At 41.9% G+C, this 24,406-nt stretch overlaps 1 protein-coding gene across 1 annotated transcript; it reads right to left on the bottom strand.

The window, feature by feature from the left end:
- Positions 1–359: 359 nt before the first annotated feature.
- ino80 (INO80 complex ATPase subunit) lies at positions 360–24,366 on the bottom strand. Its single transcript, XM_063222893.1, has 36 exons — positions 24,150–24,366; positions 21,668–21,848; positions 21,147–21,310; positions 20,546–20,607; positions 20,286–20,432; positions 19,784–19,898; positions 19,438–19,640; positions 19,300–19,353; positions 18,839–19,042; positions 17,940–18,138; positions 16,591–16,658; positions 16,093–16,302; positions 15,528–15,608; positions 15,214–15,309; positions 14,937–14,996; positions 14,187–14,329; positions 13,284–13,368; positions 12,684–12,801; positions 12,082–12,167; positions 11,496–11,663; positions 10,916–11,049; positions 10,405–10,472; positions 10,072–10,165; positions 8,793–8,961; positions 8,310–8,417; positions 6,451–6,676; positions 5,818–5,945; positions 5,341–5,435; positions 5,065–5,137; positions 4,697–4,855; positions 4,232–4,334; positions 3,927–4,015; positions 3,402–3,563; positions 2,746–2,899; positions 1,748–1,963; positions 360–1,465 (listed from the first exon to the last, which is right to left on the bottom strand). Exons 2-36 carry the CDS (start codon positions 21,808–21,810, stop codon positions 1,263–1,265), a joined length of 4,587 nt encoding a protein of 1,528 aa, XP_063078963.1. The 5' UTR covers positions 21,811–21,848; positions 24,150–24,366; the 3' UTR covers positions 360–1,262.
- Between the last annotated feature and the right edge of the window lie 40 nt (positions 24,367–24,406).

The following is a 24,406-nucleotide window of genomic DNA, read 5'->3' as shown; positions in this document are numbered from 1 at the left end:
GGGTATTTCTTCATATTAGTAGCCTCTATCCTGAGGTGGATCAAGAAACAAGCATGGCAGACCAGACTGTAACATGAAATGAATAGCTACCACACCATTGACGAAACTGAAGGTTGTGGGTAGCACCAACAGATAGTTTAAAACTGCATGCAGCAGCCAGCACAGCAGTCTCGTCCCTTTTCTCATTTCTCCTAATGATGAGGCTACAGATTCAAACAGTAAAAAAACAACAAACAAACAAACAAAAAACTCTCGATACACAGACAGGCTTTGTGACTGGAGGTTTTGTGGCCTTTTGGATTAACTACAATGGTGCAGTGCTAGACCAACCTGCCAAGCAAAAACATTTTCTGCTGCTAGAAGAGTACATTAGTGATTACACCCTGCAATGGGATCATATAAAAACATTGTTACTGCTACATGATGTGTTGAGACAAATCAACACACTGGATTTGCTCATGCTGGTGTCAGAACATGTGCCTGATCAACACAAGGAAGGTCTATCAGTGCCCTTAAGACACTACAATTTTTTGACTTCCAAGTTCTTACGAAGTCTTTAACCATAACAATGCCTTATGATTAAAGTGACATGTGGTTAAACTGTTTATAGACAAAAGGATTTTATTTATTTAAATACACCTGGTAAGATTTCAATTACAATGATGTAATTTTGAAGTGATATTTAGTCATTTAAAACATTAAACGGACACTGAAACGCAGGGAAATGTAAGATACAGTATGGATCACCAATCGTAATAAAAATCTTTAAAAGCTGTACAAACATATTCTTCAGAGGTTTTTTTAATGATGTTGATTTATAATGCCAATGATGATGGCCATTTCTTTTTAATTAATGTCAAATCAACTAAATATTCAACAAATAATTAACAATATTAAAATGGACAGATATTTTGTGTAGTGCATAAGTAAGGTGGAACTTGTACTTTTTATTTTAATCTCCATCTTGGTCCTATACTGCATGCATATCTCAACATTTTTGACTATTTTACACCAACGAAAAAATACATAAGCAAGAGATGTTACACCAAATCTAGCGTTCAAATTTGAACTGGCGTTTTTGGGTCCACCCACCCAAATAGACAGAAATCTGCTGAAAAAACTCCGGCTGAAAAAAAAGTCCTTTCATTTCTCCTCTCCTGAAAATAGTTCTTATGGACACAATTCACAACAAGTCAACTTTCTAATATAGACATCTGTAAAATCTTGATGCTGTAACATCTTGTATTCGCGGCGCTCCGTCTTTACTGTTGAGATGAAAAGCCTGCGGCTCCTTTGCCTTTCCTGGCGTGGTGGCCGTGTGAGCTCCCGTGTGCAATGTGCTGGGCCCCCAGAGGAACTGCGGCACTCTTGGGAAACATGGAGGAAGAGCCACTGCTTGAAGCAGCAACTGACATGGCAGATGCCCGTGCCAACGACGGCTGAAGAGGGCCTGATGATGCAAGACCTGGAGAGGGACAGGTTAAAAGACATAAGGGAATATTGCACAAATTGATTTTATTGTCAATTTTGCCCAGAGGGTAAATCATCTTTTTGACGTGCAACTGTGTGTTTATGTTTGGGAGTCTAAATGATTCAAAATCAGTAACAAATAGTTTCGTATTAGAGGTGACACTCAGTTTTTGTTGTTATGTTTTGTTTGTTCTGCAGAACGTTGGTACGTACTGTAGTTGGAGGGCCATCTGGACCCAAGCTGGGATCTATGTAATGTATCTCCACAGAGACTCACCTTTGGACACACTGAACCCGTACGCAGCATAAGCGGCGGCGGAGGCTGCTGCAGCCCCAGCCATAGCCCCAGCCATGGCGGCCGCACTGCCAGCGGTAGACTTCCGACCGCGACCCTTTGCCGCCGACTTCCCGGCCCCTCCCGAGCCTTTGGGGCGGCCCCGACTCCGGCCAGTCTTGCCCTTGCTGGAACCGGACACCTCCTGCGATGAAGCCCCTGCCGGTGCACAAAATCATTGTGTTGATGTGGACATTGTGTGCCATCGTCTGCAGTCAACACTTGTTGTATGTTCACTATTGCAATGGATAAGATTGCCTCTTACAAATAGAAGAAGGTAAAATTTCATGTTGGTTTGAAGAAATCAGTTGAAGATGAAGACTTCAACAGTCTTCATCAAATTCTCTACTAGGTGTAGAGGTAGAGAATCTGATGAACTCGAAATGTAATCCAGCCAAGAAATAATAATAGTTTTTAAAAAAAGTTTGAGTGTGCGGATTCTTCACTCCGAAAACTAAAGTGTGAATAAAACAGACCCCATTTGGACTTTCGATCAGATTTTCCCCAAAAGTTACTGTAATTGGGTCATCTAAAAATCCATTTCTTAAGGCAGCGATTCAATTATTTTTACTTAAGCCCTATGATACGATACTTAAGCCCCACGATATGATACAATTTAATTGTTTACCCAATTACTTCTCCACTTCTATTATGTTATGGAGCTAGGGCATTGGGCAGGGCACAGGGATTTGATTATTTTCTATACTTAAGAATGACTCCCGATACGATTCAATTCGATCGGCCGTAGGATCAATGTATTGATACATACAGTAGTGATTATTATTTACACCCCTAACTGTGCACGTGTCTGTCAATTTGAGTCAGTCAGACACAAAGATAGACACACACACACAGACAGAAACCAAACAACCTCAAAACAAGATCCCTTTCTCTCTTTAAAGAGGGGTGCGATAAAAATTAATCATTCACTTAAATCTAACCATTCATATTGTCTGCACCCGTGATGGAAACGGGCGAACTTGTGGCACGGGACTGTGGCGCGGAAGACACTGGTTCATCCACTATCACAAGCATGTCGTTGCTGCTTTCATCCGGAGCAATGGAGCCTGGTTGTAGCTCACTGCTGAGAGAGATCTATGGACGGGAAAGATCAAGTCAGACTAAGGTTTATTACAAGGATTAAACAGAATGTAATTTGTCATATCCATAGAAATAATATTAAAGTACAACATGCGTTGAAATTAAGAGTGCTACGCATAGGTGTGTGTGTGTTTGTGTGTGTGTGTGTGTCAGTGGGGTGTGCGAGTGTGACTTTGTAATAATTATTGTAATCAATTAATGATAATGATGATGATGATAAAATGAACAGTTTAAATCTAAGTGTTTCCTGTAGCTTGACCTCACAGAAGGGGCTAGGCATGGCAGACAATAATAATAATAATAATAATAATAATAATAATAATAATAATAATAATAATAATAATGACAATAATAATAATAATAATAATGATTATAGCCTGACCTCGCTGAAGGGGCTTGGCATGGCTGACAATAATAATAATAATAATAATAATAATAATAATAATAATAATAATAATAATAATAATAATAATAATGATGATGATTATAGCCTGACCTCGCTGAAGGGGCTGGGCATGGCTGAGTCCATGTCAAGGCTCATGAAGGAGTCGTCTCCGTCTGCAGAGAGGTTGGAGTTGTCTGCTGAGAGAGCCGCCGGGATCACCAGGTTCACGCCCTCCTTTCTCTTCTTCACGTCCACCTCATCGTCCTTCTTCCTCTGTTAAGAGCAAAGAAAAGAAAATCGGAGGAAGAATAAAGGGATGACCGCAGAAACGAAATCAAAACAAAGCAAAGACTTTTACTATGTTATATATGATTAAATCTACTGAATTCATCTTTAATCTAAGAGCAAACATTCACTTTGATTTGGATTTGAATACCACTGTGCAAATTGCCTGCAATATCATTTGAAAATCATGTGGAAATTTCATTGCATGACAGACAGAGTGGCTGAGGCCAATGTAAAACAATTCCGGTTTGCAGTCAGCTATGTGGAGATGCTGTCTATTCCATTTCACTATACAAGGGCAGTCCCCCCAGGTTTGCCTTTGACATCAAAAGAGGAAAGTGAAAAGTATACCCTCTCAGCATATTTCTCCCTCTTCCTTTTGCGATCCTTCACTTTACTGGTCTCCTCCTGCTGCCTCTTCTCCTCCTGCCTCAGGCGTACTGTGGAAAAGGAAACATGCAAGTCAGCAATCCTGTCAATAAGAAGTTAGAGTATTTAGATCGTTGGAAATGTATAATGTTCAAGAGTTCACCTCGCCCATATGCAAATGGGGAGGGGGCAGTTTCGGTTTTTTGATCACTTACTTTTGAATTATTTACATCCAGAGGCACAATCTTACTAATATTTTCCTATACAAAACAAAGAGAACAACTCACACTTCTTCTCCAGTTCATCATCATCCAAAAGCAAGCTGACCACCTCTTTAGGTTTGAGGGTATCTGGTTTGAAGTTTCCACCAGATATAACCATTCTCTGAATCTAAGTTGATAAAAAAGAAACAACAACAAAAAGTAATTTATAGACAACATCACAGCTTACAGTACAATGCCACCAACATACAATGGGCACAATATTTATACAATAATATAATAATATACAATATATATAAAAAATACACTTTGGAATATGGCGGATCAAATCAACGTTATTCGACAGTTAAGAGCTTTCTTCAGGGATTTTGAAATAGGACAGTGAAAAACTAGCAGAAAACGAGGCAGAGATGGGGTTGGGTTAGGATACGTTTCAGGCTGGATTCAAACCTGGACCCCCATGTGCAGAGAGCCCATAGCAGCCCCAAGACAGTTGAGACCTTTGGAAAACTCATCCCATCGGTACTGTACCTCACTCTTTTCTTTGGCTCTCTGCAAGATGCGCTCCTCTATGGTGCCTTTGCAGATGAGGCGGTAGACGGTGACCTGCTTGGTCTGGCCCAGCCTGTGAGCCCGGTCCATCGCCTGCTGGTCCACGGTGGGATTCCAGTCGCTATCGTAGAAGATAACCTGGGGAAGACAGTGAGCGCGTTTTAAACACCAAACGACACAAAGCATCACGATGGGAATATTACATTGGTTGTAACGAGCATGGTATGACCCACAGAGGAGATTTTCCCCAATCTTTAAACACACAAATATTCAGATACAGAAATACAGATTCTCTACAGTACTGATTTTACAGCTCCCACTGAACTCTATAGTTAAGTAAAACTCACTGTATCAGCCGCTGTCAGGTTGATGCCTAGACCGCCTGCTCTTGTGCTCAGGAGAAACACGAAAATATCATTCCTGTCAGGGAAACAAAGGAGGTAGAGACACAGAAATGTGAGGTAACGGCTTAGCTCTGTTTTTCATGGTCAATATCTTTATGAATTAGTTTGTTATTCTTATCCAGTAGAGTCTACTGGAGTGCATTGTTGCATGCTGATAGTGCCTCAAGTCCCCAGCCATTGGCCTAACAAACATATAAGTGAAGCAAACACACCCCTCACCTGCTTTGGAAGTCAGCAACCATATCCCTTCTTTCTGAGATCTTGGACGAGCCATCAAGGCGCATGTAGGTGTGCTTCCGGTACACCATGTACTCCTGCACAAGCAGAAAGTTAAGAAGTGGAATCAACTATATTGTAGAGCCAAGGCTTCTTGCTGTTTGATTTAAAAAAAATAGTCTGCCTGCCCCCATCCCTCCCATAGTGTATTTGTGACAGGGAACCAGCCGTGCCAGTGTCAGTGCCCGATTCCTGCAACTAATCTCAAATCAACTGGCATGTTCGGACAGTTGGTTTGAGATGCAAACAGAAAAATACTTGATTTCTGATTCACTAAATTAATTTGCCATCACTATCCATTTCAATGAATCAAGATTTCATCATGGCTCCGAAATATACACTTTTCATACATAAATAAATCTCTGTCTAAATCCTCCATTTTGAATGCCACACTGGACCTTCTTCTCTGTGTCTACGTACCTCCAGCAAGTCGATCATCCGCGTCATCTGTGAGTAGATGAGCACGCGGTGGCCTTGGAGCTTCAGTCTGGTGAGCAGTTTGTCCAGAGTGTGTAGTTTCCCACTGTGGGTAATTAGAGTCTCTTTGTCTGAAAAAAAAGATGAATACATTAAAATAATAATGAAAGCAAGAGAAATAGATGGAAGTCTGGTCCACTACCCAATGATGGAGGAGATGTTGGGTTTTTGGCGCCAAACAAAGACAACAAAAAACCTCGGACGGAGGGATGGGTCATTGAAATACCATCTAACTTCGGCGGCGGATGGGGGGGGTCAGGTAACAATGGTATAAACACGTGCCATGCCAACTGGGCTTTCTGTGCCGTGTTGGTGAGTGGTCTATGCAATGTCCCATTCAAATGCTTGGCATAAACAGAAACACATGCGTACATAAACTGTCAGGTGTGAAAGGCAGACCTGAAAAGACTGCTTGAGACACCACGAACAAACCATAGTTTTTATTTGTGCTGTCAGTGACTCCATATTTGTGCTGTCAGAGGCTTCCTTTTTACAAAAAATCTTCAAGTGAAGCCTGAATCTTAAACACAAATGAGCGCTGACCTTTGAATACTTTACGTATGGGAGAGACCTTACCTGGTATCCTGATGAAGGACCAGCCATGCCTGGGGTGCTGTGCCATGATCCCACCAGGCACCGCAGCAGAGAAGGCCAGGGAGCGAGTGGCCCAGGCCTCGGCCAGTTCAGGTGATCCGTACGTGATGCACTGCTTCGCCGTCGGCGATCTCCCTGCCCTCATTTGCAGCCATTCGTACGCAGCGCTGCGGTCATCACAGTAGCACTCAACGGGAGGTGCGGTCACCTGAGAGGGAACACTCATGTAAAGACTGACGAGATCTAGAACACTCATGTAAACACTGACAAAATCTAGAACACTCATGGAATGAATACTGACGAGATCTAGAACACTCATGGAATAAATACTGACGAGATCTAGAAAAGTGAAAGCTGAAAGAAAGCCCATTGGGAATCTCCAACTCCCATTGTCATTGTGACACAGCACTCCACAGCACACAAGTGAACACTGCACACAACGAAATTGCATTTATGCCTCACCCGTGCAAGGGGGCAGCCCTCAGTGGCGCCCCATGGGGAGCAGTGCGGTGGGACGGTACCATGCTCAGGGTACCTCAGTCATGGAGGAGGATGGGGGAGAGCACTGGTTGATTACTTCCCCCACCAACCTGGCGGGTCGGGAATCAAACCGGCAACCTCTGGGATGCAAGTCTGACGCCCTAACCGCTCATCCATGACTGCCCTAGCTCACCCATGACTGCCCTAGAACACTCATGGAATAAATACTGACAAGATCTCTAGAACACTACTGTAAATTTAACCCTCCTGTTATCCTCAGATTTAGGTTACATCCGTGATCCTTGGGGTAATTTTGACCCCAGCCACTTAAATGTCTACAAAATCAGTAGAAGCAAAACCTTTTGCACCGGTGTATGCCTCAGATATTTACTGTTGCTCTGTTTGGGACATAAAAAAGCCCTTTAGACAAGTCCTAGCACCCCCACACACAGCCCACACACCAGAAAAAATAATCCATGACTAGGCGAAAATGTGCAACAACTGCCCAACACATTGACCCCATATATTTAGGAAAAGTAATCAAATATGAAGCAAAAGAATTATGTACTTCATGTATTTTTCAGACGTTAAACATTGAATGGGGTCAAATCGACCCTAAGGATAACAGGAGGGTTAAGCCACAAGAGGCCATGGGTTGTGCTCAACTGATAATGGCCAAGGGGAGTGGGGCACGACGCAAAGCGGAGCCTATCATTAATAATTCATAATGCGCCGCGCCTAACTTAGACGTGCATAGAATCTTCAGGTGGTAGGTGTAGGTTTACGCTCAATTGACCACGGCTATCAGCCAATCAGAATCGAGAACCGGACCACACAGTGTTAGATATACTGACAAGATCTAGAACACTCATGTTAATATCGACAAGATAATGACAAGACTCAGAAGGTAATGATACAAACAGCAACTTTTTGAGCAATGTTGCTAGGCCACATCATGATTGGTTTTCCCATTTAATTTTTTATTATGATTATTATTTATATTTCGAAAGGACAGTATGAGAGGCGACAGGAAGTGAGTGGGACAGAGAGATCGGCAAATGACCCGGGCGCGAATGGAACCCGGGTCGCCGGCGTAGTAACCCAGTGCCCTACCGTTAGGCCACGGCAGGGCTGGTTGCTCCATTTCTGATGGAATGGTCGAAAAATGTTGTCTCCTGCTACTCCAAGTTTTGTTGATAAAAATATTGTGATAAACAGTCTGAACAACATCACAGCATTGTTACCCGGATATATTGCTAAGAAAGTTGCCCTGTGTATCATAACCTTAAGAAATAGACATCACTTTCTGCATGGTTTAATTAATGAATTGATGATCATTTCATTGGGAATTTATGACTTACCCGCGGAGCAACAGCAAAGAGGAACTTGGGCAGCTCTGAAGGCTGGAATTGACTCCTGCAGCCAGGTGACTCCAGCAATACTGATTGAGGCCTGGTGAACACTAGATCCTAAAATCATATATACACACATAAGTATTGACAAATGATAGTGAAGATAAAACTCTTCATTACATACTTTACAGGCTGTAAAATATAATAATACGTTTTTTGGTGACATTTCTATGAATTATATCACAGCCATTAGGTTAGTAGGCCCCCAACCTAAAATCTCGACCTTCCTGGTGTAATTTTGTGACCCTGCATTGTGGGGTTAAGCAGAAGGCTTAATATGTGGCCGAACAGTGTTCAATATCTTTACAGAAGATGATAACAAATATTCAGTGGTTTCTTTGACATAGGGCATATTGAAAAGGAAATGGCGCAAAAAGCAGATCAAAATTGCCTTAGAGCGGGGAAACCCAACATACAGAACATGAGGCTCACCTGAAGAGCAGATCCGCCATGTGAGCTGAAGAAGGACGTTGGCGCGTCGAGCCACAAAATGAGATCTCTCCTGCTCAGCGTCTCATTTGCTTCCTGGTTCTCCACGGCCCACAGACGCCGCATGTAGAGCCGGTAAGAGGACTTCTGGGACCAGTGCAACGCTAACCATCTGTACAAAGTCAAGAAAGAAAAAGCAATACAAACAAATTAAGAAACATAAAACACACATCCACTTACAATACACATAAAATAGTTCATGTGTAATATTTTAAACCAGTGAAAACAAGTATGGCAGTGAAAGGTAAGGTTGGGATTTTCACCAGTAAACCTCTGATCTTAACCCTATTCAGACTGGGCTTTTTTGGCATTCCTGGGCCTGGGGGGGGGGGCTCTTCATGATAAACCTAATCTTTCGGTATCTAACTGTAGCCAACTACATGTTAGGAAAAGTCACAAAGTTTCGTAGTCATAGCTTAAGTCGTTAAGGAATTATACAACATCAAAGTTGGTGCGGGCACTTTTAGCCCCGCCCAGTCTGGATAGGGTTAATACCAGCGCCCTAATCAAAAATGATCTTTATGCCTCGCCAATACAAGGGGGCAGTCCAACAGGACGGTACAATGCTCAGGGTACCGCAGACATGGAGAAGGATGGGGAAAGACCTCAGACTACAAGTTCAGTCTACAAGCCTGACACCTTGGCCATTTACCCATGACTGCCCCATGTGAATGTTTTGGAAGTCAATAGGATTAAAGTTTATCCCATGGTAAGGATATATCAGTAGTTTTATTAGCTGGACTATTTTAAAGTCACATGTTCACTCAAGTTCAACCATGTTCACACCCAGCTCTTCACTGCCCCAAATGGCATTCAGGGTACATTATACATTATACATTCATCTGAAAGCATATGAGGAGTTTCATTGCAAAATTACTTAAACGCCATTTTCGACTCTTGAATTTTACTATTGGAAATGACTGTGCAGACGTCCTTTCATCTATGTGTGAATTCTTGCCATGAAATATTTTGAGAACATACATTTTAAACCCATATAAATGCATTGGCAATGCAATGCCCAATACAAACGTGTTGATTTCCCAAAAGGTTCCAAAAATGGATACATGTCCTTTTGCAACCGAGCTCTTTATATGTTGTGAGGACAATAACAATGTAGTCCTTGATAAGGAAGTACAATGCTGCCAAAATGATGCAGTCATGACAACATAGCCCATGGAAAAGTAATGTAATGTAATGTAATGGATGTGTGAATGTCACCAACCTCATGAGGACTCCCTGTAGCATAAGGCTGGACATCTCAGCAGGGGATGTATCGATGAAACGCAGGAACGAGAAGCAGCTACCCTCATCATCACCTGAAGCCAGCCAATAGACAGATGCAGGAAAAAACAAAATAATAATTGACAGTACCTCAATGTCAGAAATGTACACAAAATGATCAGAGATGACTGGATTACAGAGCTAACAACAGAATGTGTTGTAAAAAGAAAAGTTGTTCAACGACTTACAAATAGCAAATGGCTAGCTACTATGCAGCATGACTAGATAAACACCAAATACTTAAAATATCAAAAATACAGGTGTGTGCATTTACCTTTTCTATGGAACAGGGACTGCTGAATGTGATGTGGACTGAATGGAGAAAGCAAAACCTGAAGCCACCTATGACCAGAGGAAAAGGCAGAACATGGGTTAGCTTGGTCTTGCCACATGTAAACTCCAGTCAAAAAGAAAAACAATTCACACTACTACTGGGTCGGGTGTTAAGGGAGGGCTTTAGTCTTGTTACCAGACAAAACCGCCAATCAGCGACTAGGGGAGGGACAAGGGATCAGGGACATACCCCTCCCACCAGTAATCGTTTTTCAAAGTCACAATCGAATGACAGTGATTGGGTCAAATAAGACACTTTCAATTCAAATTTCAATCCGAGTCCACCCCTCCCTCCAGTTCTCATTTTGGCCAATCCGAATCCACTGTATGAATGAAATTAGTGCAAGGGTATGGTAACACCAGGATGGAAAAGTGTGGACACAAATTCCAAAATGTCAACCAATACTGTATACTCTTCCTCTCATTCAGTCAGATTTTCATACACCACTTACTTTCTTCTGTTCTGGTTGAAAGTATGTAGAAGACCCTGTCGGAACAAGAACTTTGACATCTGAAATGGCCTCAGGGTCATGTGAAACGGCGACCGCGTCTCCTGCCTCTCAAACAGGTCTGGATGATTGCACACCTTTTATGCAGACAAAAAGACAAATACTATTTACAACAGCCACAATGGAACACAAAGACCCAGCTGATACCACATAATGTATTTTTCCACGACATTCACTAAATCAGCTGATTTGTACAGTAACAGTAGGGTGGTCAGACGTCTTTCAGTGCCTTGTTCGGTGTCTGGCACAGCATTAATTCTTGCGGGAAGACCCCCAAACCGCCCGTCCAAAAATATGTCCGCCTTTTTAATATCAAAGAGATGGTCATCCTAAGTAACAGTAATTCTCTCTGTCCCACTCTCTTCACATCAATTCTTCTCTATCTATCTATCTATCTATCTATCTATCTATCTATCTATCTATCTATCTATCTATCTATCTATCTATCTAAAACCCATAAACCTACATACAATAAATGAATTAATAAATGTCCAGTGCTGCCCCACTGGCTGGGCTCCCTGACCTTTCTGAACTGCATGACGAGGTTCATGAGGCTGCTGGTGGTGTTGTGGGCCTGCTGGGCCGAGCCCATGGACGACTGCAGCAGGTCCTCAATGGAGATCTTGTTCTTCAGCGCCTGGTACAGGAGACGCTGCCTACTGGTCACCTGGCAGTACATCAGGATCTCAATCTGAAATTGGAAAAACAAAAAAAAATCCTGAGATGACTCAAAGGATGCACAGCCAGTCTCATGCTGGAGGTGACGGTATGATTACTTTTAGTGAAAAACATGTGACCGTGAACCTGATCAAGTGACAGTGAACTGCGTTGTTTACTAAATAAAATCATGGGGCAAGCTTTAAGTCTACCAGGGCACGCTGATTTCCCCCCTTTACTTGAAATTGCATTTTTGTGTCCTTTGCTGGAAATATTGTTGTCCAAGCACTTTCATTACCATCTCAATACAATTGTGTTAATTGCTGATGTTTCACCAAAGAAGCTGCCCACATGACAGCCTTTTAAGTGTAACTGAACATTGGAATTACATAGAATGTGAGCATTAATATTTGACATTTGGGTAGTTATTTACAATACTACTTGTTCTGTACCTTATCTGACAACTCATTCTCCACATCTTTTTTGATTCTGCGAAGCATGAAGGGTTTCAGGATCATGTGCAGTCTTGAGAGCTGGTCTTTGGTACCATGGCAAAACACAAGACACATGATTACAAAACGCCACAACACAGAAATACATCAGTACAGCAAACAAAACAAATATGTGTTTTCAGAAATATGGTACAGTATAATTCAAATGTTTAATGGTGACCTAGCCTAGTAAACTAGCCCCACCCGCCAGCGGCCAAAATGATTTTTGCCTGCGAGTGGGTGTAGCCTCGGACAATACCCCAATTCCCTCAATCTGCGAACCAATCACGAAGCAGGAGACTTGTTTTGAATCTTTGGATGCAATCTGGACAAGGTTTTGAGGGAGTCATGACAAAGCGTTGGCCAATAGGCACAGACACAGTTTGAAAAACAATGGGTTGTTTCCATCAACAATCTTCCGATGTGTCATTCATCGGGGCCAGACTAAATTACACATTTAATCTCACCTTTAGTCTGGTTTATCAGGCTAATGGTGACCTGCAGACTGGCAGTTTTTAAATTTGTCTAGTAATTTAGTAACATTTCTAAAAATTTCAACTCACTCTCATCGATGGCAGACTTGTTCTCGGCATGGCTTTCGATGTCTTTTGAGAACCATTCATTGAACTCTTCATGTGAGTCGAACAATGTTGGCATGATGAAATGGAGAAGGGCCCAGAGCTAAGGATGGAATCACAGTCATCAATATCTATATATTCATATCTGACTTATCTGACATCAATAATGTTATTAGAGTGCATGTTCATACACTGTTATTAATAAATATGTATAGATTATCTGTTAACCAAAGTACATTAAGCTAAAACCGTTTTACCTAATGTACGTTTGTAGAAACGTTACCTACCGTAATGTAGCATTACTGGGTGACAGGGCTGAAAAGTATGTTTCAACTTTCAAACTTTTTTTGGTAGCTATTTCCCCTTAGGATTAACACTGGACCATTTTATACGCCACGATATGACAATTGAGCCATTTAAAAAAAAAATCAAACCGCAGCATACAAATATGTACGACTACTTATAGCTAATCTATTGCAGTCCACATTATGCACCATTAAGCTAGCATTTTCATGGAATCAAAATTTCTTGGAATTACTCTACATGTTGTTGTTAATAGGATAATCACTTCTCAGAACGTCTCACCTCAGCCATTGTGTTCTGAATTGGCGTTCCTGTGAGCAGAAGCCTGTTTCTGCACTGAAACTGAAGCAGTATCTTCCATCGTACACTGTCAAAATGGGGAAAAGCAAAAACAGCAGTTTACTTTACAAAAATGTGTCGACAGGTCACCTGCCCTTGTTACCTGTAAACTTCTGCTGAATTCCCATTTCCTTACACATTTGATGCTGGAGCGTGATGAGGTAAAAAAAATCAGATGCAAATATTTCAAACTTCAACAGAGTTCACCCCTCTCACCGGTAATCATTTCTCAGTTAGTCTGTGCCACAGCCTCGATATGAATGAAATTAATACAAGGCTGGGGTGCACTGGCTCAGGGGGCTAAGGCACCACACCATTAGTCCGAGGACCCAGGTTCTAACGTGGTCCAAGGTCATTTACCGATCCTTCCTCATCTTTCTCCCAAAACGTTCCTGTCTCTCTCTTATACCGTCCTATCTACATAAAAGCCCAAACAATATCTTTAAAAAAAGAAATGAGTACGAGGGCTGCAAGATATCAGAAAAAAAATCGATACTCGACAACAGCATGCAATACCTTGATAACGATATTTAAACAATATTTAGAAATATAGCCGAGTGTTTTTCTTGTCACTGTGTCTGTGTGTGTGTGTGTGTGTGTATGTGTGTGTGTGTGTGTGTGTGTGTGTGGGGGGGTGGCGGGGTGGCTTTGGTCATGGCAAGCTTCTTGCACATTTGTTGACATTCAGCAAGTGATTGGACTGCACAGGAATGTTTTACTTGTTAGCGATAATTAGGTCATTTTCGTGGCACGCATATTGGCACTCTTGATATCGCAATTTCAACACATTTTCGATATATTGTGCAGCCCTAATTGTAAGAGTAGGCCAGTTGTTCCGCTCCGTACCTGGTGCTACTCTTCAGTGCCTGGGCCTCGTCCAGCACCATGTACTGCCACTTGACCCGCTGGAAATACTTCACATCCTGCACCACCAGCTGGTAGCTTGTGATGACCACGTGGAAGGGGGCATTCTGGGTATACAGCGTTTTCTAAAGGGGGGAAAAAAGAATACCACTTCAGCTTTGTGAAATGTTATCCTGTATGCAAGTACTGTGTATGTAAGTACTATGTTTTTGATAGCTTTTTAGAAAAGGGTTCAGAGATTGTGGTCACTAATACATGTCTATACTGTCTGTATAAGTGACTTAGGACCTTATTACGATTATATCAATAATAAAGGCTTTAACCCTCTGAGGTCCGAGTGCCCTTCAGAGGGCAATGTGTCTCCAAAAACAAATCTGTAACTCTGTGAGTTTTTGTCATTGAAACATATAAGTCACCCCATTAGAAACCTCAGACCTTCCAGGTCCCATATATATATATATGAAATGAAAATACTTGAAAATGTTAGGGTGGTGCAAGCAGCCTAAAAGTCTCTGAAAAGCCTTAGACCTCAGAGGGTTAATGGCAACACAAATTCACTAAAAATTATTGTTATTACATTATTTTGCTTAATCCGTGAAATATGCCACTTGCACAGACAGTTAGGCCAGAGAGACTAGAATCTGTGGTTAGGCATGTACAGTATTCGTGGCTTGGGACATGTGGTGACCATGTGGCTAACTTGTGTCACCATGTGTTTTTGTTTCCACTTACCTGGCTCCAAAACTTCCTGATGACTTTCCTGTCATGAGGATTACCCCAATATGGTAGCACCTAGAAATGGCAAAATACAGGCTTGACATGATTCCTGTGTGTGTGCGTGTGTGTGTGTGTGTGTGTGTGTGTGTGTGTGTGTGTGTGTGTGTGTGTGTGTGTGTGTGTGTGTGTGTGTGTGTGTGTGTGTGTGTGTGTGTGTGTGTGTGTGTGAACATGAAATCGAGGCATTAGTGTAAAAGAGACAGTGAAATCCAAGTTCTGCACGTGTACTTACCTTAAATTTAGGCACAAAGCGGGAGAATTCTTGGTGCCAGTTATTTAGCGTTGATGCAGGTGAGATAATGAGAAATGGACCCCAAATATTGTCTCGCTACATTAACCCAAAAACACAAAATGGCACTCGTTACCATGGAAGGAAATAGATATAAGAACGAAGCACACACCAGTCATTAACATAATGTAGTAGAGGCTACCATGTCATTCCTACAATAGTGTTGCAAAAAATCTAAACAATCACAAAAGTAATTGCTGGCAACATGTAGCTATTTTGTTAGCTTTTAAACTATAAATGTAACATTAAATTCATACCTCTGCGAGATGAGCAAGCAAAGCTATGCTCTGAACAGTTTTTCCGAGGCCCATTTCATCTGCAAGAATGCCATTGATGCCCTGTTGGTAGAAATATATGTTGATTCATGCCATGTCTTACTGATCAGCGCTGCCTATACATTCTCAACAATAATCTATTTCATATTGGCGACTTAAGTATTTAGAATAATTTAACAATAATAATAACAATATTATAATAATATTATTATTATATAATGTAATATATATAATATTATTATTATATTATCTATTTCATATTGGCGACTTAAGTATTTAGAATAATTTAACAATAATAATAACAATATTATAATAATAACAAAATCTGGAGGTGTCATGGCTCAGTGGGCAAAGGGTGCCATGCCATAAATCCGGGGACCCGACCCGGGTTCAATTTGGAGCCTGGTTCATTTCCTGATCCCTCCCCATTTCTCTACCCCCTTATTTCCTCTATCCTCTATCCCTTCATTTCTCACTCTCCACCCTATCTGAATAATAAAAGGTGTAACAACACAAAAAAGCATTTCAAAAACCATGTGAACTTCACCTGCTCATAGAGATTGGCTAGCCAGTTCATGCCTTTCAGCTGGTAGCCCTTCAGCTTGCCGTTGAAGATGGTGGGCTGTGGGATGTCCTCTTCCGCCCGGATGGAGGGGTTGGACAGGCTGTAGCTCTCTCCGAAGCCCGAGCCTGATCCGCTCGCCGCGTGGAGCGACGCACAACGACTGTCCTTGGCCTCCTCATCAAACAGCCGTGTCTGCAAGTTGTAAAAGTTTAAACGGAAAGAGGAAGAGAGACAATGACACGCTGCAAGATTTGCTATTGCACTGTTCCAAACAAAATGCCCCGATATTCCCAGAACGTGCCTGCCAAATGGTTAAATTTCATCATTTTCTGACTGAATAACTAACTATTGGATTCCGCTGATAATCCAGGAATCCTATGACTCTTAGGAATGAATGAAATAATGCATGTAAAATAAGGCGAGGCCGTTTCCAAAATGATTTTTTAAATACAGTACATGAGGCTTCCTACAACAACTTACCCTTGCCCGATGAATTTGGTAGGCTTCTTTGGCGTTTCTCAGGGCCTGTGACTTGTAGTAGTCACAATCTGTAATAACAAAGACATGATCACTTGGACAGTTCTTATACTATGTACTATATTGTAGTAGACAGTCTTCACAGTCGAGAGAGAGAGAGAGAGAGAGAGAGAGAGAGAGAGAGAGAGAGAGAGAGAGATGGCTGAGTAGAATCATAGCATCTATTTACTTGACACAACTTATTGTAAGGCTACTTACAGCATCATGAAAGTTTTAACAGCAGTGTTTCCCATACATTGAGGAAACTATGGCGGCCCGCCATAGTTTAAATTTGGCCGCCATAGTTTCCGAAAATGTAAAAAAAAAAAAAAAAAAAATTTTTTTTTTTTAACTTTTTTTTATTTTTTTTTACGATTTCCGTTTTTGTTAAAAACGATTTGAATTACGATTTCCTTCGCATTTTTCTCCTGGAGTAAATACATCCTATAGAGAAAACTACAAGTGCTTGAAAGACAGAGGGATCAAAAGCCTAGTCAAGTTGTTGTAGTTAACTTGGGTTTGGGAGCAATAAAAAAACATTCAGAGAAGGGACAGTTGGGATGAGTTTACTAACACTCCCCAGGCTTTGCTTTACAGTTGTAATGAGTTAGGTGACAGGCCTTCATTGACACGGCAGAGGAGACATCGGGCTGTATATAGAAATGAATGTGAATATAGACATAAATGTGTAATATGTTGTTCAGCCATTTTAATGGGAGGAATTTTGAAAAACTGGCCAGCACCCCTCATGTAGAATGTGTACGCCTGTGTGTGTGGGGAAAAGGCATAGCCTACCCTCTTAGACCCTTTTTGTCTATGCGTTAACAATTTCACAGTACTCTTAAATTCTTATCTCGGCTCATATTTTGTTTTATTATTTTTTTCATTACATAGACCCCTGCATGAGGGACGAATGAAACTGTTGTAAACAGAAATGATTCACTGTACTGCATTTAAAAAAAAAAAAAAAAGCCCCCCCCCAAAGGTCCGCGTGAAAACACCCCCCCCCCCCCCCCCCCCCCGGCTGCCCCCATAGTTTCCAAAATTTCTGTGGGAAACACTGAACAGTGACACGTTTTTCCCTCACAGTGAAACCATAATCATCCATCAAATCCCTGATATATAATCCCTTAAGATGTTGAGTTAAGGCATAATACCATAAATGGTTAAATGGCATAACACCATATACACAGACACAAACAAACGCATGTGCATAAACACACACACACACACACACACGCACACGCACACGCACACAAACACAAACACACACACGAACACACACACACACACCAGGGTAAACCAGCTCCTACCGTAGTCCTCTTGGCCCATGTTCACTATCACCCCTCCGCCGATATCAATTTGCCTCTGGGAAGACTTGTCCTCCAGCTTCTTCAGGATCTCTTCCTGTGAGCTATGCACCCCTGGCTGGTTCTGTTTGCTGCCGATGAAGTGAGCGTAGAGCTCTGTCTGTGTGATGAGGAAGTTGAGCTTTCTCTGTTGTCTCTTCGCCTGTGGAGACACATCGTAAAGGGTGACGGAAGTCAACAGACTGGAACACATTATGTACTCAAGAGCAGGTCAAGTAGATGAGATGTACAAGGTTTGCACTTTTGTGACTTCACCAATCGCAGCTGTTTGGACGTGATGTATGGAAATAGGCCAGGAAATAGACAACATCATGGCTTCAACTCTGTTCGCAGATCGGCAAATCGCCAAATCCAACTTACTGTTCAGAACAGTCTGCTACAACTCTGATACCAGACCTTGATGCTAGAGTTAAGTAGGCACTAGGAGTGACGGGACTGGAGGCCACTTGCCGGATAATCATTGACTTTCAAATCTCTTCGAGACTTGGTCTGACCTAGAGTATCACTATTTATGTTTTCCAAACAACATGGTTGACCCGCCTCCCTTGGTTTGCAACTGGTCGAGTCCAGGAAAGGCTGTGCCAAAGTTTAAACCAAACACTTTCTTAGTGCTAATAGAACAGCTTTGCTTAGACCATGTCACTGCCTTGAAATATGATCTGAAATCCCGTTCAATTATACTGTTGATAAAAATCAACTTTATTACATCACAACAACATACAATCTTCATCTAGTCAAGGTGGTAGGTGTTTCTTGTCAAGGTGACCGCCTTATTGATGAGGGGTGGGGGGATGGGCATGGTACCATGGTAACTGAATAATACCCGTTTCATGTAATAATACCTCCTTCATCTCCTCGTCCAGCCTGCGCTGCTCCAGAGCCTCTTTCTCGGCCCGCTTGCGGTGCTCCTTCTCCACCTTCTCGTACTTCTTCCAGTACAGCAGCATCTCCTTGGTGAGGCGCCGGGCGCGGGGCAGCGTCTCCTTGCAGTTCTTCTGGGCCTGGATGGCAGCCCTGCGGACCTCCCTCATGCACTGATGCGCCAACTGAAGCAAGACAAATAAACAGTAAGTTAAGTTGATTTATAAAGCGCATTTAAGAGACAGTGCACGCTGATCAAATTGCTGTACAGTTTCTGAATAACAAGAACTGTAAGGTGAGGTGAGGTGAAGTCAAGTCACGCATGAACAGTTGAAGTAAGAGGAGAAAAGTCAGACAGACTCAAGAAGCTAGTGTCGGCTTAGAATCAAACTGGAAAATAACACCCCAAAAACATGGTAAAATCAAATAAAACCAGTGTTACCTTTTTGGCATTAGATAAAACGAAGTTCTTAGCCGATGCTTTCTGTTTGAATGCCTAGAAAAAACAGACAAATAGTTAGCATCATGTATTTTTTTTGGATAAGATAAATTTACTTGTGTTTCCATCTGTGTGTGTTACCTTTGGATTTTCCTTTTTTGCAATGGTAAGCCAGACTTTTCGTCTCCTTGCGTTCAGTTGCTCGATGGTTAAGTGCTTTTTCTTGGACATGGGAAGAGGAACATCATGCGTGAATTTGGCAAAGATTTTGGTGACGTACGGCCGACCCTCTGCACTCATATCATCGCCTCTCTTCTTCTTTTTCTTAATCTTCTTGAGTTTTGCTGTGGGGAAATCCATGGATTAGCTGGTGGTAGCTTATGCATTCATTGACACTAAACCCACTGAAGCAGTTTCTTTCCCTTTATCTTTCCCTGCGTATAGTGAGGCTTTAATCATCACATAGTGCATTTTCCCACGGTCTTACATTTCTTTTCTTCTTTGATCTTCTTCTTCTTGGGCCCATAGAGTTGCCGCTGTTGTTCGTAGAAGAGGTCATGGGAGGAGAGAAGACCTGTACTGTAATACTGATAGTGCTGCAGCTGAGGAGACACAGAGGGGGAAAGTGTTACACATCAAGTGGCACACATGTGACCAGAGCCATGGGCAGTAGAGTAGAGACAACCGGGATACCCAGAAGCTTCAATCGTGATTGAAACAGTGCGCGCCCGGAAGCGGCTTTCTTTCCAAAGACTAAGACAGAATTAAGAAGAGCACAAATGAAGAAGAAACGAAAAAAACTTCTGGTTAATTACCAACAAATGTATGCACCTAGGATATTTATGATTAATTAATTACAATTCGTGGACATTACGAAAATCTCCAAAACAAAACCAGTTTTAGGATATGGGCTATAATACACCATGCGGTGGAAGCCACTTCCTGGCACTACCAGAGCAGAAAGTGAGCACCATTCTTGTGTTCCTCACCTCACGGTCTGTGTGAAATTTTCCCTGGTGGATCTTGGTGAGTTTGTGGAGCCGCAGCATGTCTTGCAGCTGCTCCTCGTGGGACACAGAGGAGTCGGAGTCACTCAAGTCGGACTCAGAGTCAGTGCCATCGCCTAACAGAATGCCCTTAGGATGGAGACGACATGCATCAGTTTAAACAACTGAATAAAAAAATACACATACATGGCTGTTGCGTATATACTTCCAAAATCCTGAGAAGAAACCGAGACGGGACACACCTTCAACCACTTCCTGCTCTTCTTCAATTTGGAGAAATTGTATAAACTTGGTTTGTTTTGCTCTGAAAAGAAAGATGAAATGATAAATGAGATGTAGACTCATACGTCAAAGAAAGGCTAAACATACAGTAATCCAATTTTGTATGATACTGTCCTATTTTTAGAATACAGCTTATTTTACACATTCCCTTCAGTTAAATAATAGGGTTTTACCATTCTCCTGTACTTTCAACCATTCTCTGACTATGGCAGTGCAAATTTTACCTACATGCTAGCAGTTAACATTGAGTCCTATGAGACCAGCTGGCGGCTAACTGGTCTCATAGGACTCAATGTTAACTGCTAGCTTGGAGGTAAAATGTGCACTGCCGTACCCAGAGAACGGTTGAAAGTACAGGAGAAAGGTAAATCTCAATTATTTAACTCAATGGGAGGTGCAATATGAGCTTAATTCCAAAAATGGGACAGTATCACTTTACGTCTTTTTTAACTACTCTATATGCCTCTATGTTGGTCAGTTCATCAGTCAGAATGCAATTTGCTTTTTGGAAAATTTGCACGTAATGTGTATGTTCACCTTGAATAAATAAAATGATCTCACCTAGGAGAAGAGCACCATTGAGCGGGCTGCTTTCTGTCAGCCGGGCTCTTCTTCCCTGTTCGGCCCCATCTGCATGCTTCTCCTTAAGCGCCTGCAGAGGGGTGTGGGGGTCTGATGCCGAAAGGGAGGGTCCTTCAGCCAAAGAGTCATCGCTATCCTCTTCACTATAGAACAGGAAAACAAACTTGGAATGTAAGTCAAACAATTATCTGCGAGTAACAAGGATATTACTTTGAATCAATATGCTGTTTTTATGATGGTGTTGTATGGGGGTGTTGTTCCACAATTGTGGATAGGAAAGAGGGGATTATGACAGGAAGACAGTAGAGGACAGAGATGAACTAGTCGGGTTGGGAAAAGACCCAAGCTCAAACCAGAGTGTCCATGATCATGACGCCTGTTCATGGTATGACAAGTTACAACTGTGGAATGCCAGTCAGACAATTATGATAGCCTATAGCACGGTTACAACATTACTTGCCATCAATATACAGACGTTTCCAGAAAAGGGCTGGATTTACCTGGAAATGTCTCCATTGAAAGTCCTGGCAGTTTGCCGCAAAAAAGTGTCCAATCTCAAGGACCTCTCCAGATGCTGCAGGTGCAGTGGTTTGGCCAAACGTGAGCAGTCTGTGGAGGGGGTCTCATCTTGCTGACTGGCCATAGAGGTGAATGAGGACCCATACAGGACAGATACACTTTCTGGAATGGTTAGAAGAGAAAAAAACAGAATATACTGAAGGAAAGAAAATATGATCATGTATGACAAACTCAGCAAACTACAAAAGGTTGCACAGTGGAATTCATCTCTAGTGCTTGGTCCCTGAGAATAGCAACACATGTAGCTAGAACCACATTAAATGTTTGGAATTGGAATTGTTTTAGTGCAATAATATAATGATAGGGGACAATATGGGAGACGATTCTTTCTGCATTGGGGTCAGAAACCCATGTGATACCCTGAACATGTGAAAATAAGAATAAATTGATATTTTTGATCTTCGACATTTAGGGAGGGAAGGGCACTATCCATTCATCCTTGCTTATGTTAGCTAATTTAAATCACAAAGAAATGGTTCTGATGTTGCTTGGAAGCTCTTTTCTGTCTCTACAAATTACACAACAGTTATCGAAGTTGAATTGTGAGACAGTAAAATATTAAAAGCTGAATATCAAAAAAGCCGTATTTTATAATGGCACATATCTTTCCTAAACCTAGCCTTCAATATTATGAACACCTGAAATTATGGTGTTTGGTTCTTAAGTCATGTCAGACAAAATGTAAAGGTTAAAATGACTTTTAACAAACCAGTAGGCCTAAAATAATATTTTAGGAAAGAGTACCCCTCCTGACACTCCCCCCAAAATGGCAATGCTAATTAAAGCTGCAAGTGTCTGATTTCACATGAAATTATCTAGTTCATATATTTTTTGTGGGGAAAAAATGTGAATGTGGTCCCAGAAGTTTGGGATGTCAAAACGGGGTTCCAGGTCAAAAAAGGGTGGGAAACACTGGCTTAGTACTCCATAAAGTAGGCTATTATACACAACTATACCAAAAGACCTAATGGTGTGATTGTAAGTCATGTTCCTATAGTTATAAGATTTTAAGGGTGTATGTCACATGCACATTGCTTATACATACATGACCCTAATATGAATGACCTATGATGAAGGAAAGGGAGGCAAGCAAGCTTTCAGTAGGAAGGAATGCACTCCAGTTCAGAACTAAAACTCAGAGGTGAGGGGGTGCAGTTGAGTTCTGTTCACAGTGTCACCAAATGACATTTTCCAAGTTATCCAATGGCATTGCAAACAATTGTATGGCAATTCTTTTCTCTTTTTTTCCTGCATTATTGCCTTACATGCACGTGCATATGAATATGACCCTTTCCTGTGTGGCTTCCAGATAATGGGGGGTAGAAAGTTCTAATGCCCCACCCCTTATATTATTTCAATATTCCTGCAGGCCTATCTTGAAGTAAGACTAAATTTCCGGCTGTGTGTGTTGAATGCCAGTGAGACAAAAGCAATGTCATCTAATGACATGTTTCTGCTCATAGGTCAAATGAGAGTTTGTTTATATACTTCATCGTGAAAGACAATAGCCAGCTGTCTCTCAGGGTAGGCCGATGGAGAAGGAAAAACCTCATCGGCACCTTAGGTATCAATGTGAAGTTGATCAACATGTAAAATTGTCACATTACCGCACATAAATAAATGACCCTGCTTAGTAAACTAGTTGTGTAAATAATTAGCTTGGGTTATACATAGCAGTAGCCCTTACTATTACACCAGGTTATATTTGAGTTTTGGTAAAATGGGTGACAACAATATCATTCGATATTGAATTCATCACAAGCTTAATTTAGTGTAGCTCTACATGCCAGATGCCACCCTGGTTCACTTGCAATGCAGAAGACACCCTCAGCAGCAACGTTAGCTATTAGCTTATTAGCCCGCTAGTCTCCTAATGTCAACATTGCACCGTCCTCCTTGCGCTCGTGCACATAGACATCACTGTCAAGTCATTTATGATAAGAGTGAAGCCTAACTCCAGGACCCAGTGTTTATAAGACATCGGGGGCTCCAGCTGTTGGTAGATGTCAGGTTTAACAGAATCGACGAATCTAAATTCCTAGGCTAAGGGTTGTGGATTATCGGGCATTGTGTGCAGGCCGTGCCTCAAGTATATTCTGCCTAATTTTCACATTTTCATCCTCGGTATTTTAACAGTCCAGGCAGGGGTGTGTCTCTTTAATGATAGCATATGTCAACACATTGTCTCTCTCGCCCATCATTTAACTCGCTCAGATGAGTGAACTTGCATGTTTTCCAATGCTACATCGGGAGCCAACACCGAGTAGCTTCTCTCCCCGAGCTTGATTAGCGTGAGCTGAGCAACTGGACACCACGACCCTTGCATAGAGGAAAACACTTTTCTCCCTCTCGGCCATCTTTCCCCCATTGCACCTCCATGTTTTATGATAAACACTTGCTCACCTTGGGCCCCGTGTCCCCGTTTTTGCTCAGTCTCTGCCGCTGCCAACTCTGCGCTCTCGGTCTCCAAAATGGCGGTTTGAGGTACAGACTGATTCTGAGAGCACAGGGTCGGCAGCAGAAGAGAGGCGGCCACTTTCAGTGCTGGGAGAGCAGGGACACGGCGCCATGGCGAGGACAGAGAAACGAACAGGCGTAATGATCGATAGCAGAGAGTAGCACTTTCGACCACTATTTTGCCAATGTCTCAATAATACTTC

The sequence above is a fragment of the Engraulis encrasicolus genome, chromosome 18 (assembly GCF_034702125.1).
Source record: "Engraulis encrasicolus isolate BLACKSEA-1 chromosome 18, IST_EnEncr_1.0, whole genome shotgun sequence".
Lineage (NCBI taxonomy): Eukaryota > Metazoa > Chordata > Actinopteri > Clupeiformes > Engraulidae > Engraulis > Engraulis encrasicolus.
The sequence above is the reverse complement of the archived record's forward strand: the minus strand, read 5'-3'. Positions and strand labels throughout refer to the sequence as shown.

What these genes read in the sequence shown, in the direction of transcription:
- ino80 (XM_063222893.1), bottom strand. Translation starts at nt 21,810, where the DNA reads ATGGCCAGTCAGCAAGATGAGACCCCCTCCACAGACTGCTCACGTTTG. An exon ending in GAGCCAAAGAAAAGAGTGAG is followed by an intron (nt 4,335 to 4,696) that starts GTACAGTACCGA and finishes TTATCAACTTAG; the next exon opens with ATTCAGAGAATGGTTATATC. An exon ending in GGGAGAAATATGCTGAGAGG is followed by an intron (nt 3,564 to 3,926) that starts GTATACTTTTCA and finishes TGCTCTTAACAG; the next exon opens with AGGAAGAAGGACGATGAGGT.